The sequence below is a fragment of the Lycium barbarum genome, chromosome 9, assembly GCF_019175385.1.
Source record: "Lycium barbarum isolate Lr01 chromosome 9, ASM1917538v2, whole genome shotgun sequence".
Lineage (NCBI taxonomy): Eukaryota > Viridiplantae > Streptophyta > Magnoliopsida > Solanales > Solanaceae > Lycium > Lycium barbarum.
The window spans coordinates 47,827,805-47,846,437 of record NC_083345.1 but is presented as its reverse complement, the minus strand read 5'-3'; the positions used below and the strand labels follow the sequence as shown (position 1 = coordinate 47,846,437).

Genomic DNA, 18,633 nt, shown 5'->3' with positions numbered 1-18,633 from the left:
TCATTACAAGACGGGATGGATATCTCCCGCATTCAAGCCCATGCTCAAAATCTCGAAGAGCAACGACATTCGCAAGGGGCGAGCGTGATATGGATCAGGGGCCAAGTAAGAGGACCAGATCCATAGAAGGGGATCGAGGCAGACGTATTCTAGGCACTCAGGTCAGTCGGTGACTAGTATACCTCCACGAGTTGCAGACCAGGGGCCCGACTTCTCTAGTCATCCCGGACCGGATCAGAGTTTCGCCGAGTCGGGCTCTCGGTATAGGAGTGATTCAGACCAGAGGAGATCATCTATACGACAATGTACCCAGTGCGGTAAGCTACATTGGGGACCATGCCAATTAGGCTCGGATGTTTGTTATGTTTGCGGCCAGTCAAGTCACATTATGAGAGAGTGCCCGTTTCGAGGCGGTAGGCACGCGGTTCAGCCCGCAGGATCAGCGGCTGGTTTTTCATCGGTGCGCCCAGGATGGCAGACTTCCCCGGTTCCGGCATGGCGAGGTAGAGGCAGAGGGGGAGCAAGTACTTCAGGTGCCACCCAGCCCCGTATATATGCTTTAGCTGAGCGACAGTATCCAGAGTCATTTCCCGATGCCGTCACAGGTATATCTGTACCTTTAATAATGTGTGAAAAGAGAAATAAATAATTATCATATTAAACAAGTATTAATTGAGAGGTTTTATGTTGTGTAGCGACGGTAATCGATAAGGTACGATATGTGGTATTAACAGTTTATATATATATATATATATATATCCTTGAGGATAGTACTGCTCCACCACTGATAATCTATATGAAATACCTTTAGAAATACTACCGATAAGACAAAAAGGGGATTGTGAGGACGATCCTTCACAAGCCTTAAGGAAGTAGGGTGTGAAGGGTAGAACCTCTAAGATAGCAGTTGCTAAAGAATAGAGAAAAGATAGGGTCATTTAGAAAAAGTAAGGGAGTGACATGCGTTACCGAGCAAGTTAGTTATTGATGAAAGCTTCCTTATCGTACAAACTATATTGTCAATATATTTTTATGAAGATGTGAGTGTGAGGAAAATATACGAGACATGAGTTATAGAACTTTAGAAGTTACCACAACAGGATTATGGAGTTAGTAGTACGAGGTTGCATAATCAATAAAGGACATGAGAGATGTCCTAAAAGAATTCATTGTATGATGAAAAGTGAATGGGAGAGATGTAAGTTAAGAGCTAAGCTTGAAAAAGGTATGTACGTTTTCTTTTCATGCTTTTGGGTCGTGTGTGGCCATAGATATGTTGCTATTATGTTGTGGCCCATTGAGGCAATGATATTCTGGGTTGTTGTGATAGGGTGGTAGTACCATATTACAAGGGAAACTCTAGCGATTTTTTCGTAGAATCCCCGCTGACTTAACATTCGAGGATCAATGTTCCAAAAGGGGGGAAGAATGTTAAACCTCGGAAATTTCTCCGTGAACGTACAATGAATAGACCAACGAAGAGTATGAGTGTAATATGTTTTATTGAGTAGGGAATGACGATTCATGAATTTTTGGAAATAAGAAAGTTGTAGAATTTCAATTCAGCCGGTGGTCGTAAAAACTAATACGGCCCGTAAAGTGATTTACGGACCGTATACTGCCATCGTCCTCCAACGTTCCAAAAAAATTCAACTTTCTGTCCAAAGTTTAAATGGTAAAATACGATCCAGTTTACGGACCGTAAACTAAAATACGACCCGTAAACTGTAGCCGTAAACCATCATGACCTCCAGCAAACCTTTTTGTTTTTTATATGATTAAATACGACCACGTTATACGGCCCGTAAACTGGTATACTGCCCGTAAACTGTGGTTTACTACAACTGTACACCCCAACGACTGTTCATTAAAAATCAGATTTTGTGATTATTATAAGTGGCTTTGTCATTCATTTTCATTCATATTTCATCTAAAACCTTCAAGAACCCTCTAGAACTTATCCAAACATTTCATCCACAAAATTTAAGAGAATCAAAGGGAGATCTAGATCAACAACACCAAATCCATGAAACAAAGTGTGTGAAACTCAAGTGAAGTTCATCCAAACCAAGAAATTCCCAAGGAAGGAAAAATAGGGTTTTAAGGAAGGAGGAAGAACTCCACTCTAGGCTTGTTCCACCACCATCTAAGGTAAGTTTTATGACTTTAGCATGTGGTTTAAGGTATTGTAAAGGTAAGATGCTTGAATTGTAGAAGGACATGAAAAATGATCATAAAATGTGAATAGTGCCATAGTTGAATGATAGTTGGATTGAATTATGAATGTTGATGAGTTGGGAGTATAAATATGTTATAAATGACGTGTAGACCATAAAATAGGTGTGATGTATGTGAAAATGTGATGGTGAGCTAAAACCCGTAAATGTGGAGAAATTGGAGAAAAATGGTGGAATGTAGTAAATGTAGATAAATGACGATTGTTGATATGATATTGTGAATGTTTGGTAGTTGAAATGAAACATGGGAGAAGTAGTAGAAACAAAGGAAATTCTGCCCAATTTTCCTTAGAGAATAGTCATGCGTTCTTATAGTCGATTAACTAATGTTGATGCGAATTCTCTTGAACGTAAAGACGCGAATATTGAAGAGGAATGATCAAGTGGTAGAATAGCTAAAGGAAAAGGTATGTAAGGATTATCTTTTCTTTCAAAAGGCATGAATCCTGCAAGTCTAGTATAATCCTTCTGTAAAACGAAGCGTATGAGTTCTTCAATATATTGAATTACATACGAAAATATGATGGTGATGATAATGAGCTAGAGTATAGCGATTCAAGAAATTGTGGCATGATGTTCCTATAAGGCTAATGATGTTATCTTTGTTAACACTCGCCTTATGCTCTATTTCCTTCAAGGCGAGGCACGATACTCATAAACGTTCATAATATACGCGGGGGCTCTCGACCTTACGTCACCCCGACATTATTAAAGATTGTTCATAAGCCTCAATGTATGTCCTATGACCAATATTTCGAGAAACTTCGAGTCTATGTTCATAAAAGATTTCATGTGAGATAAAGGTAAGAGATACGCTATAGAAATGATAATGGAAATAATGAGCTTAAGCCCAAAGATTATAAAGACTATCATGCGATATTTATACGAAATTCATGCTACGAATATGATGTGATTTTCATAGATTGTCTCTAAACTGAAATGTGTACATTAATGAAAGGTTATGATAAGCTTATAAGATGTATGTGATGGCTATGATAATGATGAGACATATTGATCCTTGTATGATGCATGTGATATGGTCGAGCCACTACGTGGCCGAATATGGAAGATATGTATGTGATACTGTCGAGCCACCACGTGGCCGAATACGGATATTGTTCAGCCCTACGTGGCTGAATTCGGATAATGTTTTATGTGTATGATAAGCTACTGCACCACGATGATGAATTATATGACATGATGATGTATACGCTATGATGGTTCATGTACGACGATTATGTATGTGCGATATATGTAAGAAATGTATTCACCCTTAAAGGTCGCGCAGGTTTTGCCTTCACCTCATGACTTATGATTTCTGTATTATGTTTGTTTCATTCATGCCTTACATACTCAGTACAATATTCGTACTGACGTCCGTTTTCTTTGGACACTGTGTTCATGCCCACAGGTAGACAGGGAGACGGTGCAGACCTTTAGGAGCTATCAGCAGATTTGCAGAAGTACTCCGTTATTCCGGAGTTGCTAATCGGGCTTATACTTTTATATATATACATATGTATAAATATTTTGGGCACGACGGGGTCTTGTCCAGTCCATATGTCTTGTACTCTAGTAGAGGCTCGTATATACGTATGTGTGGGTTATATGGTCTCACAAGGTCACTACTGTATATACGTAGATATGTGTACATTATCTTTTGATAGCAAAAGGGCTTATGTATATAAAAGTATTTATGTTCTGCAATGAAAATGATTTTCTTATGATTATGAGTTTATGAACGAAAAAAATGAGGAGGTTTAATGAGTATGATGAGTAGTAGAATGAGCGGTGCTCGGTGGTCAGCCCCGGGTACCCGTCACGGCCCCTAGCTGGGTCGTGACATAATGTACTAGGTTCTCCCACTTGCTGTCAGAAATCCGGTGGATGATACCCGAATCTAACCACCTTATCACTTCTTTTTTAACCCTTCATCGGTGGATTAAATCTTCTTTGGTGTTACATACTCGACTTGTGATCATCCTCCATAAATATCTTATGCATGGAAATGCTAGATTAATTCCCTGAATATTAGATATGTGCCACCCCAGTGCTTTCTTTTGATGTTTTTGAATCTCCAACGAAAGTTTCACCTCTTCATCAGGGAGCTCTGCTGCCAATATAACTGGTAGAGTTTCACCCTCACCCAAAAATGCTTATTTGAGATGCGCGGGTAAAGGCTTCAACTCCAACTTCGGGGGCTCCTCTATCGATAACTTGGGTGATGGCCCAATTTCTCTATGAAGTGGCTCAAACTCCCCCTGTTGAATATAAACGCCTACCAGATCAAGAATCTACACCATCTCGAACGCTTTTGTATCTCCAAAAATATCTTCACCTACTAGAGATCTATCCAACGAGTCATGACAAGTAATGAGAGGTCCCTCAGTGTCTTCATTTACCACAGTGATAGCAGAAAGTTTCTCATAAATTTCGGGCAACTTGAGAGCCTTGTACACATTAAATACTTCAACTTTATCATGTACCCTCATAGTCAGCTACCATGCTGCAACATCAATCAATTCTCTTCCTGTGGCAAAAAATGGACGCCCCAAAATAAATTGGACTTTCGAATATGGTTCAAAATCCAAGATAACAAAATCTACCGAAAATATGAGAGACCCAACCTGCACAAGAACATCTTCAATAATACCCTCGGGCCTGGCCAAAGATTTGGCTGCCAGCGGCAAAACAATAGTAGTAGGTCTTGGGTTTCCCAACTCTAATTTTCTGAACATAAATGATGGTATCAGGTTGATACTAGCCCCAAGATCACATAATGCATCTGCAATAAATTTCTTTCCAATAGCGATTTTGATAGTGAAACTATCTGAGTCTTTCAGCTTTGTAGTAAGTTTGTTTTGAATACGAGACGTGCACTCCTCAGTAAGTACAACTTTGGCATACTCTGTGAAATGAATCTTTTTTGCTACGATGTCCTTGATGTAATTAGCTTCTTTCGAAATCCCTTGCAGCATGTCCACTAAGGGGACATTCACATGTAAATGCTTCAGTAAATCAAGAAACTTTTTGTACTTAGCCTCTTCCTTCTTCTTTGCCAACCTATGAGGGAATGAAGGTGGTGGTTTGGCAACCACTGGCTGTGGCTGCTTTATCAATGGTATCTTTGCCACCCTTTCTATCTCGATAACCTCATCTTTTGCAACTGCCTCTTTCTCTACTTCTGTTGGAATCACTTTCTTCGATGGTAATTCCTCTAGTTACCTCCCCTTTCTGAGAGACGCAGCAGCATGTGGTTTTGGATTTGTATCAGTGTCACTTGGAAGTCCCCCTTGTGGTCTTGTGTTCTAAGCACCAGCCATCTAACCAGCTAGCCTATCCAGATTACATATGTTCATGTCACGCGTATGATTTTTGGCTATTATCTTTTGTTTGAAATTCTGCTGATTGGTCATTATCTTCTGAATATATCCCATCATTTTCTTCATCATTTCCTCCATTTTACTCTTTGGTTCAGGTGCAAAATTAGGCTGACTGATAGTTCTATTTCTGGTTGTCCTAGTTACCTCCCCAACTGAAGTTTGGATGATTTCTCTAGTTAGCATTGTACGTATTTCCATACTAGTTATTGTTACCTTGGCTCCTTCCTATGTTATATATCACTAGTGTGACCCTCTCCGCAGACATCACAAAAGATATTGGCCTGTTGCACTACTTTCACCTGTGGTTGAGCTTGCCCAGTAGTAAACCTCGTCAATTCGTTACGCATAGCCTCAATCTTTGCTGATAGTGTAGTATAACTGTCAACTTCAACAACTCCAGCGGCTTTCTTGGCTACAATTACACTTATGTCACCTTGCCAATCAGGACTGCTCTGAGTGTACCTGTTTAGCAATTTGAAAAGTTCATCATAGCTCATATCAAGAGCTTTCCCTCCTGCAGCTGTGTCCAGGGCTATCTTGTGTTGATTATCCAAGCTCTCAATAAATGTATTAGATAGAACTTCATTCAATTAATAGTGGTAAAGAAAATCTCTGAGAAGACCCTTGAACCTTTCCCAAGCCTGATATAGTTTCTCGCCATCTTTCTACCTGAATGACATGATTTGCCTCCTGAGTCTCGCTATCTATGTTGGTGGAAAGAACCTTGTCTGGAATTTTTTCCAGATCATCCCATGAGGTAATAGAATTAGCGGGCTCTGCCAGTAACCAATTCTTTGAAATCCCATCAAAGAGAAGGAAAATAACGGCAATCGGACATACTCCGCAGGCACCCTTTCGGTAACAAAATTGCCAGCAATCTACAAGAAGGTTTGAATGTGTTGTTGAGGATCCTCATGTGACAGCCCTGCAAATTTCCCACTGGATTGAAAGAGTTGAATAGTAGGGAGCTTTAGTACAAAATGCCCCTCGATGGTGGGCTTGACAATGTTGGATGTGACATTACCCACACGAGGCACTGCAACTTCTCGTACTGTTGATGGTAGACTGTTAGATGCCATGTGCACTGTCGAGTTATTGATTGACAGGGTTGATATTATGACTATGAATATCTCGAGTTCTTTAGACACCTATTCGTATTACTTTCATGCCTATATCTTTATGGTCATGAACATTCACACGAATGGAATTGTATTTCCTGTATATCAACCAAATAGCGCGAACTAGCTATATCTTTATTCAAGATGTGAATCAGCTCCCTGATTCCCAGGGTTTAGATCCCACTTTACTTAGCCTTCGTTGTGTCTTAGTATTTCTCTCCCGATTTCATTCTAAGAATCAAAGATATATCCTACTGGTCGTGAAACAGTAATATAGTTTAGCACAAGATTAAATGAATAACTCTTCTGATAATACAATAAATGTCAAATCAAGTTCATACGACAACAATAATACTTTGCCCATAACCCCAGAACAAGGGAATTTATCCGCTCTTATTCAGATTACAACAATGGAATTTCATGTTCGAATGAAGAAAAGATGAAATAATGACGGTAAAAGAGAAAACCCTACGATGATAAGCCTTACTCCTTGCTCTGTGCGAAAAAATAGGTTCCTCGCCATTCAAAAACGACCAACGGTTCTATTTATAGTGTTGAGAAATCAGCTTCCAAGGCCCATAAAAAACGGGTCTAAAAATTAGCACAAGTGCAATTTGATCCCAGCCATGTGCTATGCTATCCCTAAAGTGTGACAGGGCCTGCTTTGAGCTAAGCTCAGCGAGGCCTCTGGTCCTTTTTATCCTTAGACAAATTCTTGACATCTTCACTTTTGGACGTCCACCCTCGCTGAGCGAGGTCCAAGGCACCACTATGTCGTACTTTGGGTTGAGCTCAGCATGGTCAATGGTGCATTTTACACTTAGAAAAATCTTGAAGCTACACTGTGTCCTCCTAGCCTCGCTGAGCGAAGCCCATGGCACGACTATGTTGTGCTTCGGCTTGAGCTCAGCGTGAGGCATAGCTTGACTATGTTGTGCTTTGGCTTGAGCTCAGCCTGATGCAACATCCATATGACACTTAGACAATTTCACGTGCAATTTCCATTTTTGTCAGAATCACCACATTTTCCTTGCAAAAGTCCCTAATTACAACAAACACCCACGTATTAGTTCATAATGCAAGATTAATGATTAGTTACTTGTATATAGCTTAATTCTTCCTCTAAACTTAGTAAAGCATGGGAAAAATACGGTGGTTAAGTGAATAAATACACCTAACATCACTGACGTCCCTATTGCCCAGGGCTTGCATTTCACGATGCAGGTATTGATTTACCGGACGACGGATCTACTCGTTAGGTTCATCGTATCAGCTATTGGTGAGCCCCACTTTTTTTGGGGTGTTAGCTTTATTTCATGTTTATATCAGATTATACCGTTAAGGTATACCGGGGGCCTTGTCCCAGCAAATAGTTTAGTAGTCAGACTCATATTAGAGGTTTCATAGACTGGTTCAGTTATGTCATGTTAGATATTCAATTGGGCTAGCCTTGTTGGCTACCTTACTATGTTTTCAAACTATTTCCGCATTCATGATATAAACAGTATTTTCAGGATTATGATTACTTAATTCATAATATATTCAGATTTTCAACATTTAACTTTTATTCTGTATCAGTACATATCCCATGGTTATTCAGCAAGCCATGTGGTTCGCTTGGTCACATGCGGTCAGGCACGGAGTGTTGTGTTGCACCCAGGCCATGGTTCGGGGTGCGACACCATGAATGTAATTGTACAAGACCGGTAGACTCGATCTACCACCACAGAATCTCCGACCGGAGTAGACACAAGAATAGGCACGTCAAGTAGATCAAAAATCATATCCAAACCCATGGAGAAATATGTGGATACATAAGAGAAAGTAGAGCCCAGATCAAATAACATTGTGGCTGCCCTATGGAAAACTGAAATAGTACCTATGATAACAACATCGAAAGCTCTGCCTCTCATCTACCAGGAAAATTAAAGCAATGAACCTGTTCACCCTCAAACTGTGTTCCTCCACGGCTAGCCTAGCCAGACTGAGAACTGCCCCTGTCGCATTGATTACCACCTCTACCAGACTGATAACCGCCTCTACTAGGATGCGCATAACCCCTACCTGAACATCAACCTCTACTAACTGAAGGTGCTGGAGTCTTGGGAGCCTGAAATCGAGAGCCCTGCTGAGTTCCACTCTATCAGGGTTTAGGACACTCTCTCGCGAAATATCTAGGTCACCACACTTATAACAACTTATGGGGACTCGTGGCTGAGTCACTAATACTGAAGTCCAGAAATAACCTCTACGATCTACAGGTCGATGCTAAGAACCTGGAGAAGTCTGTCCAGAACTGAATCCACTACGCTCAGAAGGGCCGCCATCTTTCTACCTGAATGACATGATTTGCCTCCTGAGTCTCGCTATCTATGTTGGTGGAAAGAACCTTGTCTGGAATTTTTTCCAGATCATCCCATGAGGTAATAGACTTAGCGGGCTCTGCCAGTAACCAATTCTTTGAAATCCCATCAAAGAGAAGGAAAATAACGGCAATCGGACATACTCTGCAGGCACCCTTTCGGTAACAAAATTGCCAGCAATCTACAAGAAGGTTTGAATGTGTTGTTGAGGATCCTTATGTGACAGCCCTGCAAATTTCCCACTGGATTGAAAGAGTTGAATAGTAGGGAGCTTTAGTACAAAATGCCCCTCGATGGTGGGCTTGACAATGTTGGATGTGACATTACCCACACGAGGCACTGCAACTTCTCGTACTGTTGATGGTAGACTGTTAGATGCCATGTGCACTGTCGAGTTATTGATTGACAGGGTTGATATTATGACTATGAATATCTCGAGTTCTTTAGACACCTATTCGTATTACTTTCATGCCTATATCTTTATGGTCATGAACATTCACACGAATGGAATTGTATTTCCTGTATATCAACCAAATAGCGCGAACTAGCTATATCTTTATTCAAGATGTGAATCAGCTCCCTGATTCCCAGGGTTTAGATCCCACTTTACTTAGCCTTCGTTGTGTCTTAGTATTTCTCTCCCGATTTCATTCTAAGAATCAAAGATATATCCTACTGGTCGTGAAACAGTAATATAGTTTAGCACAAGATTAAATGAATAACTCTTCTGATAATACAATAAATGTCAAATCAAGTTCATACGACAACAATAATACTTTGCCCATAACCCCAGAACAAGGGAATTTATCCGCTCTTATTCAGATTACAACAATGGAATTTCATGTTCGAATGAAGAAAAGATGAAATAATGACGGTAAAAGAGAAAACCCTACGATGATAAGCCTTACTCCTTGCTCTGTGCGAAAAAATAGGTTCCTCGCCATTCAAAAACGACCAACGGTTCTATTTATAGTGTTGAGAAATCAGCTTCCAAGGCCCATAAAAAACGGGTCTAAAAATTAGCACAAGTGCAATTTGATCCAGCCATGTGCTTTGCTATCCCTAAAGTGTGACAGGGCCTGCTTTGAGCTAAGCTCAGCGAGGCCTCTGGTCCTTTTTATCCTTAGACAAATTCTTGACATCTTCACTTTTGGACGTCCACCCTCGCTGAGCGAGGTCCAAGGCACCACTATGTCGTACTTTGGGTTGAGCTCAGCATGGTCAATGGTGCATTTTACACTTAGAAAAATCTTGAAGCTACACTGTGTCCTCCTAGCCTCGCTGAGCGAAGCCCATGGCACGACTATGTTGTGCTTCGGCTTGAGCTCAGCGTGAGGCATAGCTTGACTATGTTGTGCTTTGGCTTGAGCTCAGCCTGATGCAACATCCATATGACACTTAGACAATTTCACGTGCAATTTCCATTTTTGTCAGAATCACCACATTTTCCTTGCAAAAGTCCCTAATTACAACAAACACCCACGTATTAGTTCATAATGCAAGATTAATGATTTGTTACTTGTATATAGCTTAATTCTTCCTCTAAACTTAGTAAAGCATGGGAAAAATACGGTGGTTAAGTGAATAAATACACCTAACATCACTGACGTCCCTATTGCCCAGGGCTTGCATTTCACGATGCAGGTATTGATTTACCGGACGACGGATCTACTCGTTAGGTTCATCGTATCAGCTATTGGTGAGCCCCACTTTTTTTGGGGTGTTAGCTTTATTTCATGTTTATATCAGATTATACCGTTAAGGTATACCGGGGGCCTTGTCCCAGCAAATAGTTTAGTAGTCAGACTCATATTAGAGGTTTCATAGACTGGTTCAGTTATGTCATGTTAGATATTCAATTGGGCTAGCCTTGTTGGCTACCTTACTATGTTTTCAAACTATTTCCGCATTCATGATATAAACAGTATTTTCAGGAACAGATTAATTAATTCATAATATATTCAGATTTTCAACATTTAACTTTTATTCTGTATCAGTACATATCCCATGGTTATTCAGCAAGCCATGTGGTTCGCTTGGTCACATGCGGTCAGGCACAGAGTGTTGTGTTGCACCCAGGCCATGGTTCGGGGTGCGACACCATGAATGTAATTGTACAAGACCGGTAGACTCGATCTACCACCACAGAATCTCCGACCGGAGTAGACACAAGAATAGGCACGTCAAGTAGATCAAAAATCATATCCAAACCCATGGAGAAATATGTGGATACATAAGAGAAAGTAGAGCCCAGATCAAATAACATTGTGGCTGCCCTATGGAAAACTGAAATAGTACCTATGATAACAACATCGAAAGCTCTGCCTCTCATCTACCAGGAAAATTAAAGCAATGAACCTGTTCACCCTCGGACTGTGTTCCTCCACAGCTAGCCTAGCCAGACTGAGAACTGCCCCTGTCGCATTGATTACCACCTCTACCAGACTGATAACCGCCTCTACTAGGATGCGCATAACCCCTACCTGAACATCAACCTCTACTAACTGAAGGTGCTGGAGTCTTGGGAGCCTGAAATCGAGAGCCCTGCTGAGTTCCACTCTATCAGGGTTTAGGACACTCTCTCGCGAAATATCTAGGTCACCACACTTATAACAACTTATGGGGACTCGTGGCTGAGTCACTAATACTGAAGTCCAGAAATAACCTCTACGATCTACAGGTCGATGCTAAGAACCTGGAGAAGTCTGTCCAGAACTGAATCCACTACGCTCAGAAGGGCCGCCATCTTTCTACCTGAATGACATGATTTGCCTCCTGAGTCTCGCTATCTATGTTGGTGGAAAGAACCTTGTCTGGAATTTTTTCCAGATCATCCCATGAGGTAATAGACTTAGCGGGCTCTGCCAGTAACCAATTCTTTGAAATCCCATCAAAGAGAAGGAAAATAACGGCAATCGGACATACTCTGCAGGCACCCTTTCGGTAACAAAATTGCCAGCAATCTACAAGAAGGTTTGAATGTGTTGTTGAGGATCCTCATGTGACAGCCCTGCAAATTTCCCACTGGATTGAAAGAGTTGAATAGTAGGGAGCTTTAGTACAAAATGCCCCTCGATGGTGGGCTTGACAATGTTGGATGTGACATTACCCACACGAGGCACTGCAACTTCTCGTACTGTTGATGGTAGACTGTTAGATGCCATGTGCACTGTCGAGTTATTGATTGAAAGGGTTGATATTATGACTATGAATATCTCGAGTTCTTTAGACACCTATTCGTATTACTTTCATGCCTATATCTTTATGGTCATGAACATTCACACGAATGGAATTGTATTTCCTGTATATCAACCAAATAGCGCGAACTAGCTATATCTTTATTCAAGATGTGAATCAGCTCCCTGATTCCCAGGGTTTAGATCCCACTTTACTTAGCCTTCGTTGTGTCTTAGTATTTCTCTCCCGATTTCATTCTAAGAATCAAAGATATATCCTACTGGTCGTGAAACAGTAATATAGTTTAGCACAAGATTAAATGAATAACTCTTCTGATAATACTATAAATGTCAAATCAAGTTCATACGACAACAATAATACTTTGCCCATAACCCTAGAACAAGGGAATTTATCCGCTCTTATTCAGATTACAACAATGGAATTTCATGTTCGAATGAAGAAAAGATGAAATAATGACGGTAAAAGAGAAAACCCTACGATGATAAGCCTTACTCCTTGCTCTGTGCGAAAAAATAGGTTCCTCGCCATTCAAAAACGACCAACGGTTCTATTTATAGTGTTGAGAAATCAGCTTCCAAGGCCCATAAAAAACGGGTCTAAAAATTAGCACAAGTGCAATTTGATCCAGCCATGTGCTTTGCTATCCCTAAAGTGTGACAGGGCCTGCTTTGAGCTAAGCTCAGCGAGGCCTCTGGTCCTTTTTATCCTTAGACAAATTCTTGACATCTTCACTTTTGGACGTCCACCCTCGCTGAGCGAGGTCCAAGGCACCACTATGTCGTACTTTGGGTTGAGCTCAGCATGGTCAATGGTGCATTTTACACTTAGAAAAATCTTGAAGCTACACTGTGTCCTCCTAGCCTCGCTGAGCGAAGCCCATGGCACGACTATGTTGTTCTTCGGCTTGAGCTCAGCGTGAGGCATAGCTTGACTATGTTGTGCTTTGGCTTGAGCTCAGCCTGGTGCAACATCCATATGACACTTAGACAATTTCACGTGCAATTTCCATTTTTTTCAGAATCACCACATTTTCCTTACAAAAGTCCCTAATTACAACAAACACCCACGTATTAGTTCATAATGCAAGATTAATGATTAGTTATTTGTATATAGCTTAATTCTTCCTCTAAACTTAGTAAAGCATGGGAAAAATACGGTGGTTAAGTGAATAAATACACCTAACATCACTGACGTCCCTATTGCCCAGGGCTTGCATTTCACGATGCAGGTATTGATTTACCGGACGACGGATCTACTCGTTAGGTTCATCGTATCAGCTGTTGGTGAGCCCCACTTTTTTTGGGGTGTTAGCTTTATTTCATGTTTATATCAGATTATACCGTTAAGGTATACCGGGGGCCTTGTCCCAGCAAATAGTTTAGCAGTCAGACTCATATTAGAGGTTTCATAGACTGGTTCAGTTATGTCATGTTAGATATTCAATTGGGCTAGCCTTGTTGGCTACCTTACTATGTTTTCAAACTATTTCCGCATTCATGATATAAACAGTATTTTCAGGATTATGATTACTTAATTCATAATATATTCAGATTTTCAATATTTAACTTTTATTCTGTATCAGTACATATCCCATGGTTATTCAGCAAGCCATGTGGTTCGCTTGGTCACATGCGGTCAGGCACGGAGTGTTGTGTTGCACCCAGGCCATGGTTCGGGGTGCGACACCATGAATGTAATTGTACAAGACCGGTAGACTCGATCTACCACCACAGAATCTCAGACAGGAGTAGACACAAGAATAGGCACGTCAAGTAGATCAAAAATCATATCCAAACCCATGGAGAAATATGTGGATACATAAGAGAAAGTAGAGCCCAGATCAAATAACATTGTGGCTGCCCTATGGAAAACTGAAATAGTACCTATGATAACAGCATCGAAAGCTCTGCCTCTCATCTACCAGGAAAATTAAAGCAATGAACCTGTTCACCCTCGGACTGTGTTCCTCCACGGCTAGCCTAGCCAGACTGAGAACTGCCCCTGTCGCATTGATTACCACCTCTACCAGACTGATAACCGCCTCTACTAGGATGCGCATAACCCCTACCTGAACATCAACCTCTACTAACTGAAGGTGCTGGAGTCTTGGGAGCCTGAAATCGAGAGCCCTGCTGAGTTCCACTCTATCAGGGTTTAGGACACTCTCTCGCGAAATATCTAGGTCACCACACTTATAACAACTTATGGGGACTCGTGGCTGAGTCACTAATACTGAAGTCCAGAAATAACCTCTACGATCTACAGGTCGATGCTAAGAACCTGGAGAAGTCTGTCCAGAACTGAATCCACTACGCTCAGAAGGGCCACCAGTTGAGATCTGAAGTGCCAACTGAATGGGGGGGGGGGGGGAGGGGGGGGGGGGCAGAGTGGTACTGCTGACTCCTGCCCACATGGCCCTCACCCCTAAAAGTATCCTCTTATCATCTCCCCCATATGAGCCTGAATCTTCAAAAATTCCACCTCAGTAGCATGATCAACCACAAACTGGAAAGAGGAACTAGAAGCTACCAGCAGTAGAGTCGCCAACTTCAATGGAAGCACTAACCCCTTGACAAATCTCTTCATCCTCTCGGCCTTGGTGGGGAGTAATTGAACAGTATAATGGGCCAAAGAGTGAAATCTGGACTCATACTCTGCGATTGACATCATCTCTCCTCCTATTCCTTAGAGTCCGGGGAACGTACTTCTCTAGAGAAAAGTGATGGAAATAGTTCCAAGTCAGAGGTGGCGACCCAGCTAGTTGGCACTCAATATAAGACCTCTACCACATCTTTGCATCCCCACGCAACTGGAAGGAAACATAATCAACCTCATGCAAATCCACCACACCCGACTTGTAAAGCCTCTCATGACTATCAACAATGAAATCGTAAGCATCCTCTCCCGGGGTACTATAAAACTCCTGAGGTTTCATTTTGGTAAATCTCGCAAACAGATCCTACTACTCAGGAGTCATAGTCAGGAAAGTAATGGGCCTAGGAACAAATACAGGTGGTGGAATCTCATCAATACGGGGTGCTTCAGCTGCGGTAGGCTGTGCCCCGTTGGTGTGGTACTTCTCGAGGGTCTATCCCCCAGCTCTGGTCTGAGAACTATGTGGTGTAGGTGGATGGGCACCCACTTGGGTCAACCCCTCAAATAGACTCATGATGCGAACCATGGCATCCTAAAGAATGGGTGTGGAAATGACCACTGGCTGAGCTTGGGCTGGTCCCAGCTCATCCTCCTCTATGTGCTCATCATCATGCTGGAACTCTGGCTCGGGCGATAAAGATCTAGCTCAGGCCTGGCCAGCCACAGGTGCTCTACCCCAGGCCGGTGCTCCTCTACCGCAGCCTCTAGCTTAGCCACTGCCTCAGCCTCTGGCGGCCGGTACTGGTACCCCATCTCTCGCGACCGTCGCAAGTGTCCTCACCATCTGTGAGAGAATAGGAATAGAAGTCAAATATCAATTTGAATCGTCTAGATATCAATTTGAATTGTCTAGATACCAATTTTAACAAAGTAGCACGAAAGAAGTGAAAGAAATGGAAATTTCCTAAATGTCCTATAGCCTTTCACAGATAAGAACGGAGCTCATCATACCGATCCGCGAGACTCTACGAGATATTTCTCTTTTACTTGTAAGACCGGTAGCCTAGGGCTCTGATACCATCTTGTAACAACCCAACTTGTAGCTCGTGAGGGCACCCACACCAGTGGGCGAACCCTTCCCTTAAACTAACTCATTCTAGTTAACATCAATCAGTGCTGACGAAATAGATATTGTACTAACAATCTTAATATATATAAATAAGATCAGTGCGAAAGTACTACTACAAGATAACCCCAAACTTGGTCTGAAACTAGTACAAGAGCCAGTAATACAAATACATAGTCTGATGGATAGTAAAAGTCTCAGTACTAGAAATAATGTCTCAAGAGTATTAAAAAAATATAATAAGGAAGAGACTCCAGGCTACAAATTTGGCAAGTAGCTCACCCTGGAATCTCTATCCGGCAACCTCAAGATCACTCGCGAGGATGGTAACTTGAACCAGTGACAAATTCTACACTCAAAGAAAGGTGCAACAAAAGAGTATGAGTACAAACACACTGTCACGACCCGACTAGGGCCGTGAAAAGCACCCGGCGCTACCCCACCCGGGCAACCCTTTAACATACTTTCACACAATGTCTAGGTGAGCCATAAACCAAATCATGCATTCTAGCCATCAATCATACTAGTCCCAATTGGACGCCAATATTTCTTATATCATCACAAGCATCTATGCCACATCAATGTACATGGGCCAACAAGGCCAACAAAATGACATACAAAAAAAAAATATAGGCCGACAAGGCCAAACACATCTAACCACATACACATGTCTACGAGCCTCTACGAAGGTTATAACATATCACATGAGCGGGACAGGACCACGCTATGCCTATAATTATGTACACAAAAGAATAAGTACCCAAAAGCTATAGCTCCGAATGAAATGGAGCTCCTCTATGTAGTCCCTGAAAATATAGCTATGGATCGCGCTTGCCTCCCTGTGCACTTGCGGGCATGACGCAGCGTCCACAAACAAAAGGATGTCAGTACGAAGAATGTACTGAGTATGTAAAGCATGATCAATGTCAATACGAAAGATTAAGAGTCAACATATGAGATAGCATAACATAGGAGATAATAATAATATCGTCGTCATAGCACTTACTTGCTTTCCACAAGGACATTCCATTTCTATTGCGTATCCGTATACATACATCCATATCCGTATTTATTTACCTTCACATTCATTTTTATAACATATTTGTACTCATATTGATGTCATTTACACACACACACACACAGACACACACAGACACACACACACACACACACACACACACACACACACACATATATATATATATATATATATATATATATATATATATATATATATATATATATATATAGCTATAGCGTGCCCGACCATAAAGGTTCGGTGTTTCATACATACTTGGCCAACCAAGGCTCAAGGTCATACATACCTGGCCCTACCAAGGCTTCAGGGTTATCCGTACCTTCTGCAGAAGTGCGCGCGCGTTTCATAATCGTATACATACTCTATACATATTCATATACATATATTCTTACCCGGCGTCATAAGCTCGGGGTCTTATTATAGCCCTTCATAGGCACACATACATATAATAGCTCATAAGCATCTTTAGCATCATTTTATTCTCATCATCATTACTATCATTGTCATTATCGTTACATCTACCCTATAGACTTACTCGTCATACGAGGAACTTAGTACAATCGTAGCACATCGAGCATCGGGAGCTTACTAGCTCGGAGAATCAAATCGTTTGAAGGGAATCATAGTCTTATAGGAGGTTTAGACGTTTGGCCAGAGAACCATGCCTTATGAAAGAATGGTTAGCCATACATACCTTTTCGTTCAACTATATAAAACTTGCACGTTCCTTTCCACGCTTGCGTTTATACCTTCATCAAGGTCATACTATCGTTAGAATTGGCAACTAGCATAAATGGCTAAAGCTAGGGAAAATCGGACAGCATCTCCTTTATTTATACAACATTCCTCCATATCGTAATTCAACTCCCAAACGTCAATAATACATTTACAATATCATAACAATAGCCTTTAGTCATCTACATTATCCATATTCTCAATTCACTTCCAATTTTCCATATTCAAGACCATAACACACAATTTCTTCCATTCACATACAATGCCTATCTCATGATCTTAACGTCATTTATAACCCATTCATGTCACAACACAACAACAATCATGATTCAATTCAAACTATTTCTCAAAACGTCACTAATCATCTTTCATGACCCATTTGGCTATACTCTTCTAAAATCCAAGCATTTCAACTTCCAAATACCTTAAACAACATATAAATACCATAAATCTTACCTTAGATGTTGTAGGAACAAGCCTTAGTCGAAATACTCCACTTGAGCAAAAACCCTAGTTTTTCTCCATTTGGTTTTCTTGACTTGAATGATCTTTAATGGGTTTCCTTACACTTGATTCACTTATTTTGTGTTGTTGATCACTAAAAACTCTTGAAAACTTGTAGAATATATGTAGAGAGATTTTTTAGAGAGAAGGGGTGTCAAGAAGAAATGAAATGAAATAACCTTGGTCCCTTACATTTATTGGACAAAAACTGCCCCGACCAAACATACGGACAAACATACGGTCCGTATAAATTGTACGGGCCATATGTTTGGTCGTACAATTGGTCCAGAGAGTTTGGCCAATCTGGGTTGATTATACGGTCCCAAACATATGGG

General features: G+C 41.2%; 1 protein-coding gene across 1 annotated transcript; it reads right to left on the bottom strand.

Annotated features, from left to right (window-relative positions):
* Positions 1-4,735: 4,735 nt before the first annotated feature.
* Positions 4,736-5,803, bottom strand: LOC132611914 (uncharacterized). Its single transcript, XM_060326270.1, has 2 exons — positions 5,566-5,803; positions 4,736-5,421 (listed from the first exon to the last, which is right to left on the bottom strand). Exons 1-2 carry the CDS (start codon positions 5,801-5,803, stop codon positions 4,736-4,738), a joined length of 924 nt encoding a protein of 307 aa, XP_060182253.1.
* Between the last annotated feature and the right edge of the window lie 12,830 nt (positions 5,804-18,633).